The sequence below is a fragment of the Haplochromis burtoni genome, unplaced genomic scaffold (genome assembly GCF_018398535.1).
Source record: "Haplochromis burtoni strain Fernald_Lab_line unplaced genomic scaffold, NCSU_Asbu1 Contig_2, whole genome shotgun sequence".
NCBI classification, from domain to species: domain Eukaryota; kingdom Metazoa; phylum Chordata; class Actinopteri; order Cichliformes; family Cichlidae; genus Haplochromis; species Haplochromis burtoni.
The window spans coordinates 6,546,503-6,560,053 of NW_024582363.1; the positions used below are offsets into that span (position 1 = coordinate 6,546,503).

Below are 13,551 nucleotides of genomic sequence, written 5' to 3' on the forward strand. Positions count from 1 at the left end.
GCTTTTATACTTACACTTGCTGACTGATCATCAGTAGCAACCAGGTGCTGCTAATCAAGTGTGTTTGATTAGCAGCAAGGGTGCAGCTCACACACTGCTTCTGCTAGCAAACCTATACAAACAAACATACATACCCTACGATCATTATTGTTTGATGCCGATATGTTTATATTGTGCCATACTATTATATATTATTACATTCCATTTAGTGTTTTATTGAGCCTTCAAATGTACAAATATGTACAATTGCAGTATTTGTTTAAAATATTTGTATATAACATGTCCTAGGGAAGGCTTATGCAAAGTTTCATCAAGACTGATCCACCTATCTTGGAGGAGATGGGGAACATACAAACATATATGCTCCGATCATTATAGCATAATGATGATATTGCCTTGGTGTATTATGTTACGTGTTGTCGTTCATCTTTCAGGTCATGTTTAAATAATTTTAGAACCTGCTAAGGACCAGATGTTTTTTTTTTCTGTGTCCTGATAAACAAAAACACAGAACTGAAAAATTGTGCACTTTTTTCATATGACTGTAACAACACACCCCTTTATAAAAGTTGAGCTTTTTGTTGGATTAACTTATGATTATTATGCCAGTTTTATTAAATTGTGTCAATGTTCTTCTCCAGCTAGCAAGGTAATTGTATGCAGTTCATCCTCAGATGGTGCAGCTTATGGGTATGAAGGTGTGCGTTTGTGGATGCAAGTGAGTGTGTGCTCATTCATGTAAAAATCAGCATGTTGGCTGGCTAGTGGTTTGCAAACATAGAAATAAGCAGGCGGTGATAATGACTGACAGCTCTAATAAAACACCCAAGTGTAGTAGTAGCTCTCACTCTGGCCAACAACTTCTCTCCCAGATGTGAGTGATAAGTGCTGAGTGGGCCACTTTTAATAATAACATTGACACCAGTAACCCCATCATGCTCTCCACTACTGTGTGTGATCACCTGGGCCCCTTGTCCTTTCTCCTATTGCCCTGCACGTCCCTCTCTCCTGTACCCAGGTGGTAGGGACATGAGGACACAGATGGTTGTCACACAAATATCAAATCCCCCACAATGACAATATACATTCTCCAGCTGTGAGGCCTCATTTCTGGGCTCTAATTACTGACCTGACCCTCCCTTCCCCTTCAGGGCCTTCCACACCTCCCGAGGAGCTTCAGCTGACTACGCTGGACTCCTCGTCGGTGCTGGTGAGCTGGCACCCTCCACTGGAGCCTAATGGTATCATCATCAGCTACTGGATTTTGTACAGTGGCAACCTCAGTGAGCCAGAGCATTTATGGAAGAACGTCTCCCAGGATGGTGGGTGTTTCTTTTCACAACACTTAAACAGCATTAAATGAATATTTTATTTTTATATTTACAGTAATATTTGCTCTCTCTATGATACACATTATTTTGCCTATTTTAAGATTTGTTTTCTCTCTCACAGGGAGTATTACCAGTGTAGAGGTCCAGGGATTGGCCAGTGGCACTCGATATTTTTTTAAGGTGGGGGCATCTACTGAGGTGGGGCCAGGGCCTTACTCACCTATAAAGGAAGTTCACACAAGCCATCAAGGTATGTGTCAAGCAGAGGTTATATGGGTTATATAAAACTGCAGTTTTGCACTGTTACTGTAAAAGATTTAATGTCGTTTTATATAGTCCTGTGGGAAAGCAGAAGTTCTGGGCATTTCTGTGGGTGTTTTTCATTGTCGCATACCGGTTTCCTCTGTTTTGTTTTCTAATCTTTCTCGCTGTGTTACAAGCACACATACACTCTTAAAGATAGTCTCACACTTCCTGTATATGCACATAGTCCTTCTAATTAAAGTAAGTAATTTGTCTCAGCTGGCAGAGAAAGACTAGCTTTCCATAAGCTTGTTATTTCTCTTCTCCTAGTCTGCATCTTAAATATATTAAAATGTCAGATATCAAAGGGTGGCTTCATCAGTGACCCCAGGGTTAATTTTCAATTACTGCTTTGTGTACATAACAGAATTTGCTATGAATGTACTTTCTTTACTCTCATGTCAATTTGTGATTAGGCTTGCAGTCTCACTACATACTTTTTAATTCCATCAGTCAGCATTTTAGCTTTCGTAATTATTAAATGCCCTGCTTTTCGTTAAACACAGAGCCATTAACTTCCCCAAGAACTATTAAGGATTAAAGCAAGAGTTAGGAGTTATGCTGAGGACATGCTATCTGGAATATTTTTATCAGTGCTAGAAGCAGCAAAATGCTTTTTTGTTTTGTTTTTTCTTTTCAGGCAATTGTCCTAATAAAAAAGGTAGAGTAACAGTTTTTTTTTTGTTCATATGGGCTTTAATAGTGTTTGCAGATAGCAGTGGAAGTGGGACTCAGGTAGCTAGTCGGCTGGGAAAGAGAACTCCTGCCATCTGTTTCCTCTCCTCTTCTAATCTAAACTGCCAAAAACACCCAGCATAAATTCATTTTAATGAAGGTCTGCTCTTAAATGTTGCCCATCGCTTTGCTGCTATAAGCTTGACTTACCTGAAGAAATCAGTGCATTTTAGCAGGCCTTATATAACAGACCTGCACAAGTTTTACAAATAATAGTATTTTTAAGACTGGCTTTTTTGTACAATTCATGAATCTCAGGTAGCAGATCAAATATCAAAAGTTATAGTCAGTATATCTGGAAGAGCAAAAAAGCCCTGTTGTTTATACTAATAGATTTTTTTTCTTTTTCCATGTTATCTCAATTTTTAACAGAGCTGGACATCCATGCAGTGACAGGCATTATAGTGGGTGTGTGCCTAGGACTGATATGCATCCTCCTTTGCATGTGTTTCAGCTTTCGTAACAGCAAATCCAGGTATGATTACTCTAGAGTTTTAGCACTCATACAGTGGCTTACTAGTTTTACTGCTTATGAACAAAAGGACACATAAAATAGAATGTATCTGTGTGTTAATGTTTGCTCTAAATAGGGAGCTATCTGGGGCTCTGGACTCTACAGCTGTGATACCTCAGTATAAGAGAGGAGGCTGCCCCATTCCCTCCAACATACCAGAGTGCAGCAACAGCTATGAGTTGGAGACATTGATGCCGGCAGGTAGCCAAGAGTCTGGTCAACCGCCAGCAGAGGCCTCAGAAGAGCAGAGTCTGATGGCAAGTGATAATCCATTGAATGGGGAAGGTGATGCCCCTGCACCTGAACTCAAGGTCTACATCTTAAAGGGGAAAGTTTATTTTTAGATGGGCATTGGATATTTTCTCTCTATGTGTTGTATATATAGAAACTTTCCCCTTTTTTCATTTTTTTTCTTTATAACTCTCACATTTTGTTGAGGGAAAATACTGATTCTGGTGTTTCAACTATGTTGTTCATTTTATAGGCTGCCTGGAACGGCTCTGTAAGCCATAACTGGGCCAACAGAATCACAAGATACAAAGACACCCTAATAGAAGATTCTCCAACACTCGTGAATGGAGCTCTCAACATGCTAATCACTGATAATGGCATGGTAATTTATTGAACAAAATATGACTTACATTGTCTATATTAGGCAACAACTGTTCTCTCAAAGACTTTCTCCAACTGTATTTCTAATTCACAGTTTAGTAAACCCAGCCGCACGTCACATGTTGCTAAATCTTTCATGCTTACACCCTATTAAACTTTTAAATCAACGAATAATACATTTCAGAATGAGGTTAACAAAATTTGTGACTGGTGATTGATTTTACCACCTGAAATCATTATTTTCACTGCCAGATGCTATCATAAACATCAGGCTAATTAAGCTAAATTTAGCTGCGACAATTGACTTTTTAATGCATCCAGTCTCTAAATGAGGACTTTAATGTGCATTGGATGGCTTTACACAGTAGATAATATTGTTTTTATAAAGTAAAATATTGTTTTCAAAGGCTTTGTCCCAAGTTGCACATCACCAGTTAAAGGGCAGCATATTCACCTCTTTGAGCTATAAAAAAGAGGGGAAAAAGCATATTTTTTGCATTTAATCTCAGCGCTAGTTAATTCCAACATTAATAATTTGTTTATTAAATGTAGTTAGTTAAGTACTTTGTTTTTAGCTGATGAAGCTAGTTAGCTGGGTATGCTAAGAAAAGTAACATCCTACATTAGCACAGGCATTGTGGGTAAATGAACAAATGAGGAACTGTCAGAGAATTCATTTGTTCGGGGTGATAAACTAATAAAAAGAAAATCTCATGTAACAGTGACACTGTTTCATTGCAGGAAGAAGATAATTTGAGTACATCCATGTGCAGTAACCAGGTTGAGGCAGAAGTCATTGTTCATTCTGAGCTTTTGGACACAGGGAGGGAGAAAGAAGAGGAGGGCTATCAAAACACAGATTCTAACACCACCTTGGGACCCTCATTGTCAGAGGAAAAGTATTCCTCTTTGAGCCAGCCGAATTCGCAAGAAGAAGAGGAACATCTAGAAAAACTGTCACTATCCCAAAGCTCCTCAAATCTTCCCTCAGTAAAGCTGGTGGCTACTTATAATGGGGAAATTGAAGATGCAGGACACCAGCTGACTGCAGACACAGCACCACATCAGGAAATGGGTCTAACCAATGGTTTCCATTCTCCTAAGATTGTGCTGAGGTCAGAGCGTCTGGAAAATGGGGACTCTAGACACTGTCCATCTGCAGCAGGGAAAGCCATCTCTCCTGGCCTGTCCCCTTCCCCCTTTGTCAGCACTGGACTTGTCCACTCTACCTCAGCAGCACACAGTTATCTGTGCCCATAGCCTCTGCATGCAGGGCATCAACCCCATATGGATTTTCTTTTATGTACCCAGGAAAAAAAACCCAAGGATTATTTTTATGCACCTCATTATTAGCTTTCTTTCTCTTCCTTGCAAAGTTTTATAGGTACTTTGAATCCATTGTTTCATACTTGTGTATATAGAGTAAACATATACGGTATATTTTTAGTGGTAGAGTACTGTATATGGGTATGCATTCTCTATCATTGCAACCACAGTTTCCTCTGGGTCTTTCCTATCCATAGGAAGGAAAACGATTTAACCAAGCAGACGGACATGAATTGGAGAAGGCATTTCTCACTGTGTCGTAAATGGCTCTGTTCCACTCAGGAATGAGAAAAGGCCAGGAATTTTCCGTGAGTGAGTGCTTGGACAGGTTATCATCACTGATGAATGGATTGGAAGCACAGGGTCTCCCTGGGTTTGGTAGTGTGGATGCTACTTCAGTGTGGCACTTAGGAATAAGCCTTAAAGAGTATCTTCACACTCTGCAAGTGCAGAACACCTGTGCCTCTCTCCAGCCACCTGCTGTCTCAGGGTCCACAGCCACACACACACACACACATACACGCACATACAAACACACAGAAAGCTAAAAACCTCGCTAATTCCTCGATATTGCATGTAAAATTCAAACAGTCATGTGTAAACACACATTTAGATACATTTCATGACTGGAATGTGGGGGTCTCAGGTGCCTAATTATTCTAGGTGCATTTATAACCTCTGTATATTTCTAAATATTACATTGAGTCCAAGTACAAAAAATGTCAATTGGAAACATATGAAGTATACAGATGTGGAACGTGAAGTATTCTTTTCCAAAATGCCATATATCCCTGTGGTGTGATTTTGTAATCCAGGGACAATTGAAAAGTAAAACATGTTTTCTTTTGGTTTTTATATGTCATGTATGGAATTATAGTATTTAGATGTTTATTTTGGTATTGGTTTGTGTTGATGGGAGTACTAGAGGAGGTGTTACAACTGTACATCTGTAGACCACTCTCCTTTCTTTAGCTCCTAAATGGGGATGCACCATTGTCCCTACTATTGTCAAGATACTGTGCCATTGTGTCAAGATACTTTTTTCCCCTCTGTAAATGTATTTTTAATATGAAATACTTGCCACAATTCAAAGTATATAGTGTATTTGACTTGATTCTGCCTGACTCGAAATGTCCACAACTCTTTGCATTGATTTTGACAGACATCAACAAGATCAGCTAGAAAGGAAGGAAAAAATATACAGTGCTTAACAAATTTATTAGTCAGCCAAAAGTGTGGTTTATGCCATTGCTGAACCTAACTAACAGTACTGATACCTACCCAAATCTTCTTTTTCTGTAACGGTCAGTATGTACAATCTCTAATTGAAATCATATTTCTTATGTTAAATTATAAATATTGTTGTTAGCAATGAATTTTCAAATTTACTATTATACAAAAAAAAAAAAAGCTGAAGAATAGTAAAGCCAAATTACAGTTATCTAGCCTTCATGAACACAAAAAAATAGTTTTATTGGTTGGATGTTACAATATGCTTTATAAATTTCTGATTTCTCAGAGATGTTCAGTGAGCTGGTCGACATTTGGGTATAAAAATACAAAAATTATATATTTAGTTTTCAATGTGTATTTAACAGACTTCTAAAATATTTCTGTTTTCTTGTTTTTATTACAGGTCATCGAATAAATTTGTTCAGCACTATATGTGATCCATTTTTTAATGGGGTTTTTTTATCTTTGAAATTGTTCCTTATATATTCAATCAGTCATTTTCAAAATTAAAACGTTCATATTACAAGCAGTGAGTCAGCATCGGTTCAAGGAGGGTAGAGACTGGTGCATCCCTACTTCTTATCAACAGCACTACCTCATTTATTTTCAGGACGGTTTCCAGTGTGATTTAAGTAGTTTTATGTAACTAGCACCTTTTGAGATCTTATTCTTAACTTGTCTGATTTTACAGCATTTAATATTTGAACGAATAATCGTCCTGCAGTGACTGTATGTGTTATGTCAAACTGGAAATTATGTCTCTTTAGTGCATTGCAGCTTCCTCTCAGATTTCTAATAGATTGTGTCTGTCAGTGTAACGTTACCCTTTCCTGCAACATTGCTCTACTGAAAAAAAAAATACATAACCCTATGGCTTTGATGTGATGCATCTGAAACTCATCCACCCAGTGGCATGTGGTTTCAGAACTATACTTCCAGTCAAAGTAGAACCAAATACAGGAACGTTCTACCAGTTTCTGTAATCCGGTCATTCAATCCAATGTTAAGGTTTTTATTGGGTTCTAATGATAAACAAAATGTTGGATTATGACTTTTTTGAATTCAAGTTGCCCTAAATATAAGGTAAAATTGTGAAAATACTTGAAGCAGGCCATCAAATTGGGTTTTTTTTCTTGCCTGCTTCAGGTCACTAATGTATAATAAGAGTTCTGGCCTGGGTACTTAGTGCATGATGACAAGGATGTGCGACACTCATTACTCATCAGACAAAGTAATTCATAGCTACAGATGGCTCAAGTCTTTGCATACCTTTTACAACTTACATTTTCAAAAGACTTTATCAGGTGCTTCACTTCAAAAAGAGAGTTTTTAAAATGATAATACTGTTCTGGGGGGACTTTTCTTTTTTTTTTCTTTTTTTTTCTGTAGATTCAACTCTAAAACAATAGCAGGTCTGCAGAGCTTGTGAGCAGTAATAATAATGTCATCTATCTCAAAATATAATCTTAGCATTGAGTCAAGCCCTGTTTATGATGTCTCATCTTCTCTCAGGTTGTTTTTCTAGCAGTGATAAAGGAGCTCAAATACTTCAGCAGCAGAAATGGAAATGGTTGTTTGTTGACATTAATGAAAAAAGCTCAGTGTGTTCAGTGTTCCTGCTAAAATGCTTTCCTTGCCAAAATTTCTCAAAAAAGTTTTTTGCCTTGACCTTTATCTACCCAACATCAAAGTATGACTGCCATTTATTTATTTATTTTTCACATACAATAGCAGTCATTTACAGACAGAAATGAATGTGTGGAAACCCTGTGTGAAACATTGATTGGAAATTCATTAAGAAAGAAAGTGATATTTGTTGCATCTGGATGATTCACTGCCAGTTACAGAAATTATTATTACACATCTTCAAAATGCCACATTAAAAAGGTCTGGCACTCAGTTTAAGGTTTGTCTAACCCACTTAAGTGGTCCATAGAAGGCAAATCAACCAAATGCTCACGTGGTAAAAAATTGCTGCTTCACTATTGTGCACACAAGTCTAAACTGGTAAGCATGTTTTACATGTGACCATTTTCCAAACAGTGATTTCAAAGCAGGTTTCCTTTTGCTAGTAAAGTAGCATACCTGCTATGATATACAATTTAAAAGTTTAGTGAACAATGCAGCCACAGCTTTCTGACTCGTGCTTTACGATTTGTCTTTTATAAAAGTTAAAGCAAAGCACCAACTTTTTTTTTTTTATTTTACACGTGAAATTCACTGTTACTGATCTCTACTTAGCGGCTACTCTAAGTAGGTATCCTTAAAAGGCATGTATGTCCTGAGTACTGGCAGAAACATTCTCAAAAGCATTCCAGTTTGATATCTTCAACATACCTCTCTCAGTCCAAGTCAGCCATGATGAGCCATGCTCGGAAAAGAAGTACTAATTCACTCATAATGTGCAACTTCTGTTTGGATAAGTTTTGTGTTTGGATGGAAATCACTGAATCAAGGCAATGTTAGAAAATCACAGTGAAAATGTACAATGACAAAAAAAAATACTTTTAAATCTTATGAGCAAAGATTTAATGAAGCTCACAACTATCATTTTCATTTTCAAAACACTGCACTGAACGTAGGTGCTGTTCTTTCAGACTCTATTGTCACTGCACATAAAGTGTAGCCATAGAGATGGTATATTCTCTATACCAATGCACCATTTTTTGTCATGGAGAATTTAAAACAATTGAAAATTAGTTAGTTTGTGCTTGGGAGTTAATCAAGTAAAGACACCATCACATCCACCATGAAGGAATTTAATTTCATGATGTTGCAGTTGCCAAAATCTTAGGTAGACATAGTTTAATGCCCCCCCCCCCCAACTGATATTTCACTTCTATCAGGTTGTTTCACTTATGTATTAAGTCTTGATGCAGTAGTGAATTATTATGGTGTGTGGAGGTGACAGAGGATATGAAATGGCGATTAGCATAACCCTGCCTGCAGCATGAATGATGTATACTCTCCTAATAGGAGCTCTGTTAACACTATTAGCCACTCTTTTGAATTTATGTATAAAACCTTGCTTTCTTTGTACACCTTTTTGTTGGCTAGAACAATCACATTTCTAAAGAAAAATTGACTCATTCTCTCATTTTGTAGAGAAGATAATTACTTTGATAATTATGTTGATTTCGTCTTCTTTTTGTAAGGGTTAATTAAAACACTATACCTCATGTTGGTAACTTCATTTGATTCTGATCAGTCTCTTGATACTGCACATTTTGTAAACAAGTAGAACATTAAAGGTAAGAATACTGTTGTTTTGTTAGCCAAGTGTTTTCACAGAGGATGGGACTTGTGTTTCATTTTACCTCAGTGTGAGTTTTTACTCATTATAGTGACTTGGATTGTCTAGTCCTGCTCTGAGGAGTTCAACACATGAGAGGAGGGATTAAAGGAAACCATTCAAATGTTGTGTATTATTTGGCAATATGAGTAATTACCAAGAATTTCTAAAAGTTTAAAGGCAAAAATCATAAAAATGTCTAAATCTGCTAAACTGTAAAGTATTTTTTTTCCTAGGGAGAAGGGCTAAAGAGAACCCCTCCTGAGGCAGGTTATACCTCTCAGTGCAGATAGATTTCTATAGAAATAAAAGTCTCTTCTCAACTCAGGTCTCCCATCTTTGCATAAAAGGATCATGCCTGCATATTCAATTCAGATACGTGTCATGTGTTGTCAAACAAAGCCTCATTTTGTCTTTTTGGGAATTAAATCAAGGAAAATCTTATGCACAGATGATACGTTGTTTTGTACAAATCACTCAGTGCATTTCTATCTCTAGCTTTTCTTTGTACGTTCTGGTGCTTTGTGGTGAGCTGCTTTGTCCAGTGATGTCACAATGTTGTACTTTTTTTGTGGTACATTATCTCTAGTTTTGTGTTTACCCACCCAGTTCTGCCTCTTTTATTATGTATGCACAGACTATAGTCATGTGCCACCAGCGATGCTCTGCAGCTACTCAGACACCTTTGTAATCATTGCGTGCCGAGCAAAATGTCATTAATCGCATATGCTAATGTAGAAGCAAATTGTAGGAGCACTTAATAGATTAGCATTTCATCTTTGGCCACGAGCAAATCTGGTCTGTCATCTTTACATTTCTAGAAGTGCAATTTTCTTAGTGTGTAAAACAAGAGATGGATTACTCAGTGTTAGTCATGGTGATGCTGGCCATGTGATAGATGCATTGCTATTTCAAAGGAATCAGTCACAGAATAGGTATTACTTGTGGTTTGTAGAAATATTTCCGCTGTGTTACCATATGTGAAAATGTCGAAACTCACAGCAACTGTGAGCACTTCTCTTCTGTAAATAAACATTTAAAAAAATACATATATAAACAACACTCGGTGTGATTCTGTGTCTATGCCAAATTGTGTATGCATAAGGATTTTTTTTCCTATAACTTTTGTCAGTCAATTTCACTCTGTCTGATTTCTATTTCTGGCATTTGCATTCTGTAAAATGACTTTTAAGAAATTAGAGATGCTCGCTGCATGTGAGCATGTGTTACACTCAGAGGTTAAAATTTATCCTATCTCCTAATGTTTGAGAGATGTAAAAAATTAGCTCAGCAGATGACTATCTGAATAAGGATGTAGCTAATTAACAATACTAAAATGTCTGTTCAGAACAAATGCATTAAAAAAACATCTACTTTTTTATACTTGTTACAGTAGTGCACGTATAACAGCAAAAGAAATCTGAAAGCAACACTTTCAAAGCTACTGCTACAGCCAATTTGTTTAGCTGACAGGACATATCCTTTTTTTTCTTTTTTTTTTAAAGTCCACCCCCTAAAGAGTTTTAACATTCAATAATTATGAGGTGCCGTAATAGAGTGGATTTTTTTAAAAAAACTTGACATGAAGCAGGTGGCCCACCTGTAATTCGTTATGCTAATCTATCAAGAAACCTTTTGGATTTAGCTTAGTATTTAAATGCACAGTATGCAGTTTTAAGGATCTTCAATGAAACCAAGACATGTAAGACAATGCGATTCCAAATTTTTATGAAAAATGTAAAATTAACATAATGTAACACATTAAAATGGAGTTAAACTTATAGACATGTGTCTGTCATGTTGTGTGCTGTGGCAGGCAGAATGTAGGACTCAAACACAGGACTCAGAGACTGAAGGATTAACTTAAAGCAACAGCCTTTATTGCTGGGAGAACTTTCCACAAAATCAACTCACAAAAACAAACCAAAACCTTGAACATGGAAACTAGAATTAAACTAGACTCAAGAAACTAAGAAACATGAACTAAAATGAATCTAGAACACTAAGGGGACAAAACACAGCACAGAGAGGGTACGAAATGACAGGGGAAAGACTGAGGACTAAGATACACAGGTAGGATCACGAGAGGATGGGGACCAGGAGGAAACACAGCTGGGACTAATCAGAAATAATGAGACGAGGGAAAGCAAAACTAGATACACTGATGTAGGACGAGGACCATCAAAATAAAACAGGAAACACACAGACCGAAACTCAGACTCAGGACACCCAAGCTTAGCACAGTAACTGGGGAGACATAGGGAACATAGCGACAAGGGTGACTAGACATGAAACATGGGCTACAGTAAAAGCATAGAGTAGACAGAGACTAAACACAGGATAAGATAACTACTAAGGGAGGAAAGACTACAATCACTAAGAACTAAAGAAAACCAAAACTATGAACAACAATAATCAAAAAATATAATTACAGAGTCAGAAAAACAAATACTGTTTGTGTTTCCCACAGATGCTCGATTGGATTGACTGAGATCTAGTCAATTTGGAGGCCAAGTCAGCCATCAGAGAATACCGATTCCATGAACCGGTGTATGTCCAAGGAAGATCCACATGGATGTTTTCCCAGGAGAACATGGCCTGTAGCATCACACTGCCTCTGTCGGCTTGCCTTCTTGGCTAATTGAAGGCTGGGTAGTCCTGATCCACAACGATCCCCAGAAGGGACAAGTCCCATCCAACCAATCATCTCCCTTGGCACCACATGGAAGGTCCTGTTAGGCATCATAGCGGCTAAGATGAACAGGCACAAAGCTCAGTCCATCCCACAAATGAATAGTCAAAAATGCCACTCGGGAAACACACCAGCTACTGGTAGACTAAGGTAGTCCCACCACCTGGATTGACAACAAGACAGCCTACAGCTCAATACCTCACACATGGATCCTGGAATGCTTAAAACTATACAAGTGTGGACTGAATTCAGGAAGTCACCATCAAGTTTGGGATGTTTTCTTTCCACCCAGAGTGATTTTTATACTGAGAGTGAATTTTAAGGTATTCACTCTCAGTACATAGAGAAGTGTCATCAACCAAAACCAGCTTATGACCTATTGTATTAAATGCTCCACTTAGATCAAGTAAAACAACAAATGGCATTATCTATTGTAATATTTACAATATAAAATGTAACTATTGTCACCCATTTGTTTTTAGACTTCATATCACTGAGTTTGTCGTACAGGCTGCCACCTCCTTTTTTCATCTATTTTTTAGGCAGACATTTGGGCAAAAGGGTATATCTGGAGAGACATTGGCTCATACAAGCATCACTTAACTTACTTTAATAGTAGGATGCATTTATTATTCACTGTAATATTAAGGTGGGTGATAACTATTTCTAGTGAAAATTAGGCTCTGAACAAAATTGAATTACCGGAGAAACAGAGCTCACTATGGTAGAACAAATTAATGCGATAAAATGGCACGCACCTGTCAGTCATTTGGAAACTTATTTGATGGCATAGTGCAGCACTGTCATCCATCTGTACATGAGTAACAGTGCTGAAAAATACAAGGATCTCGCTATTGCCTGAGCCTAATTAAAGAAAAACCCAGTATATATATATATATATATATATATATAAATTTAAGCCAGATTAGAACCAGATCAATTGCCCCACCCCATCACAGACTCAGGAATTCGTATTGTTCTGATTTAAAGTTGCAATATTTTGATTAGCCACTGGAGGGCAGTGTGGTCATTCCTGATAGTTCTTGAAAAGCAGTAAAGTGTGTGCCACTCCCATCACCATGGACTGCTGCCTGAGCACATATGCTGCTGTGACTTCTTACCTGGTTTGGCTATTTATATATGCTATATATAATGTACACATTATTGTGTGTTCCTACTGTTTGATTTTATCTTTATACATGGAGAAGAAGAAAAGGAAAAGAAGAAAAACTGGTTTTGGATACTGTACAAAAAGGTAGATATTTAAATAACCAAAGGTGGAGGAAATCTGTGTCTCTACATTTGCACATATATCTGTGTGGATGGATAATGAGAGTGCGTTTGTGTGTGTGTGCACAGCAGAGAAAGAGTTAAACAATAAAAAGGCAAAGATGGAGCTGATAGAGATAATAGGGTGAGATGAGGGCACGAGAGTTAAGACGGGAGCACTGAGGCAACATCACGTGGCAGAATCCCCTGAAGGGTTAGATAAAAGCCTTCACTTAGTGACACA

At 37.5% G+C, this 13,551-nt stretch overlaps 1 protein-coding gene across 2 annotated transcripts in view; it reads left to right on the top strand.

The window, feature by feature from the left end:
• The window catches only part of igdcc4 (immunoglobulin superfamily, DCC subclass, member 4), a 63,057-nt gene extending 56,745 nt beyond the window's left edge, over nucleotides 1-6,312 (top strand). For both annotated transcript variants that reach the window (XM_005912874.3, XM_042218711.1), the window contains exons 15-20: nucleotides 1,152-1,322; nucleotides 1,453-1,581; nucleotides 2,742-2,844; nucleotides 2,960-3,140; nucleotides 3,368-3,496; nucleotides 4,237-6,312. In XM_005912874.3, coding sequence (XP_005912936.1) covers nucleotides 1,152-1,322; nucleotides 1,453-1,581; nucleotides 2,742-2,844; nucleotides 2,960-3,140; nucleotides 3,368-3,496; nucleotides 4,237-4,755 — 1,232 coding nt within the window. In that variant the 3' untranslated portion in view covers nucleotides 4,756-6,312. The remainder of the gene's footprint in view (nucleotides 1-1,151; nucleotides 1,323-1,452; nucleotides 1,582-2,741; nucleotides 2,845-2,959; nucleotides 3,141-3,367; nucleotides 3,497-4,236) is intronic.
• Nucleotides 6,313-13,551: the final 7,239 nt, after the last annotated feature.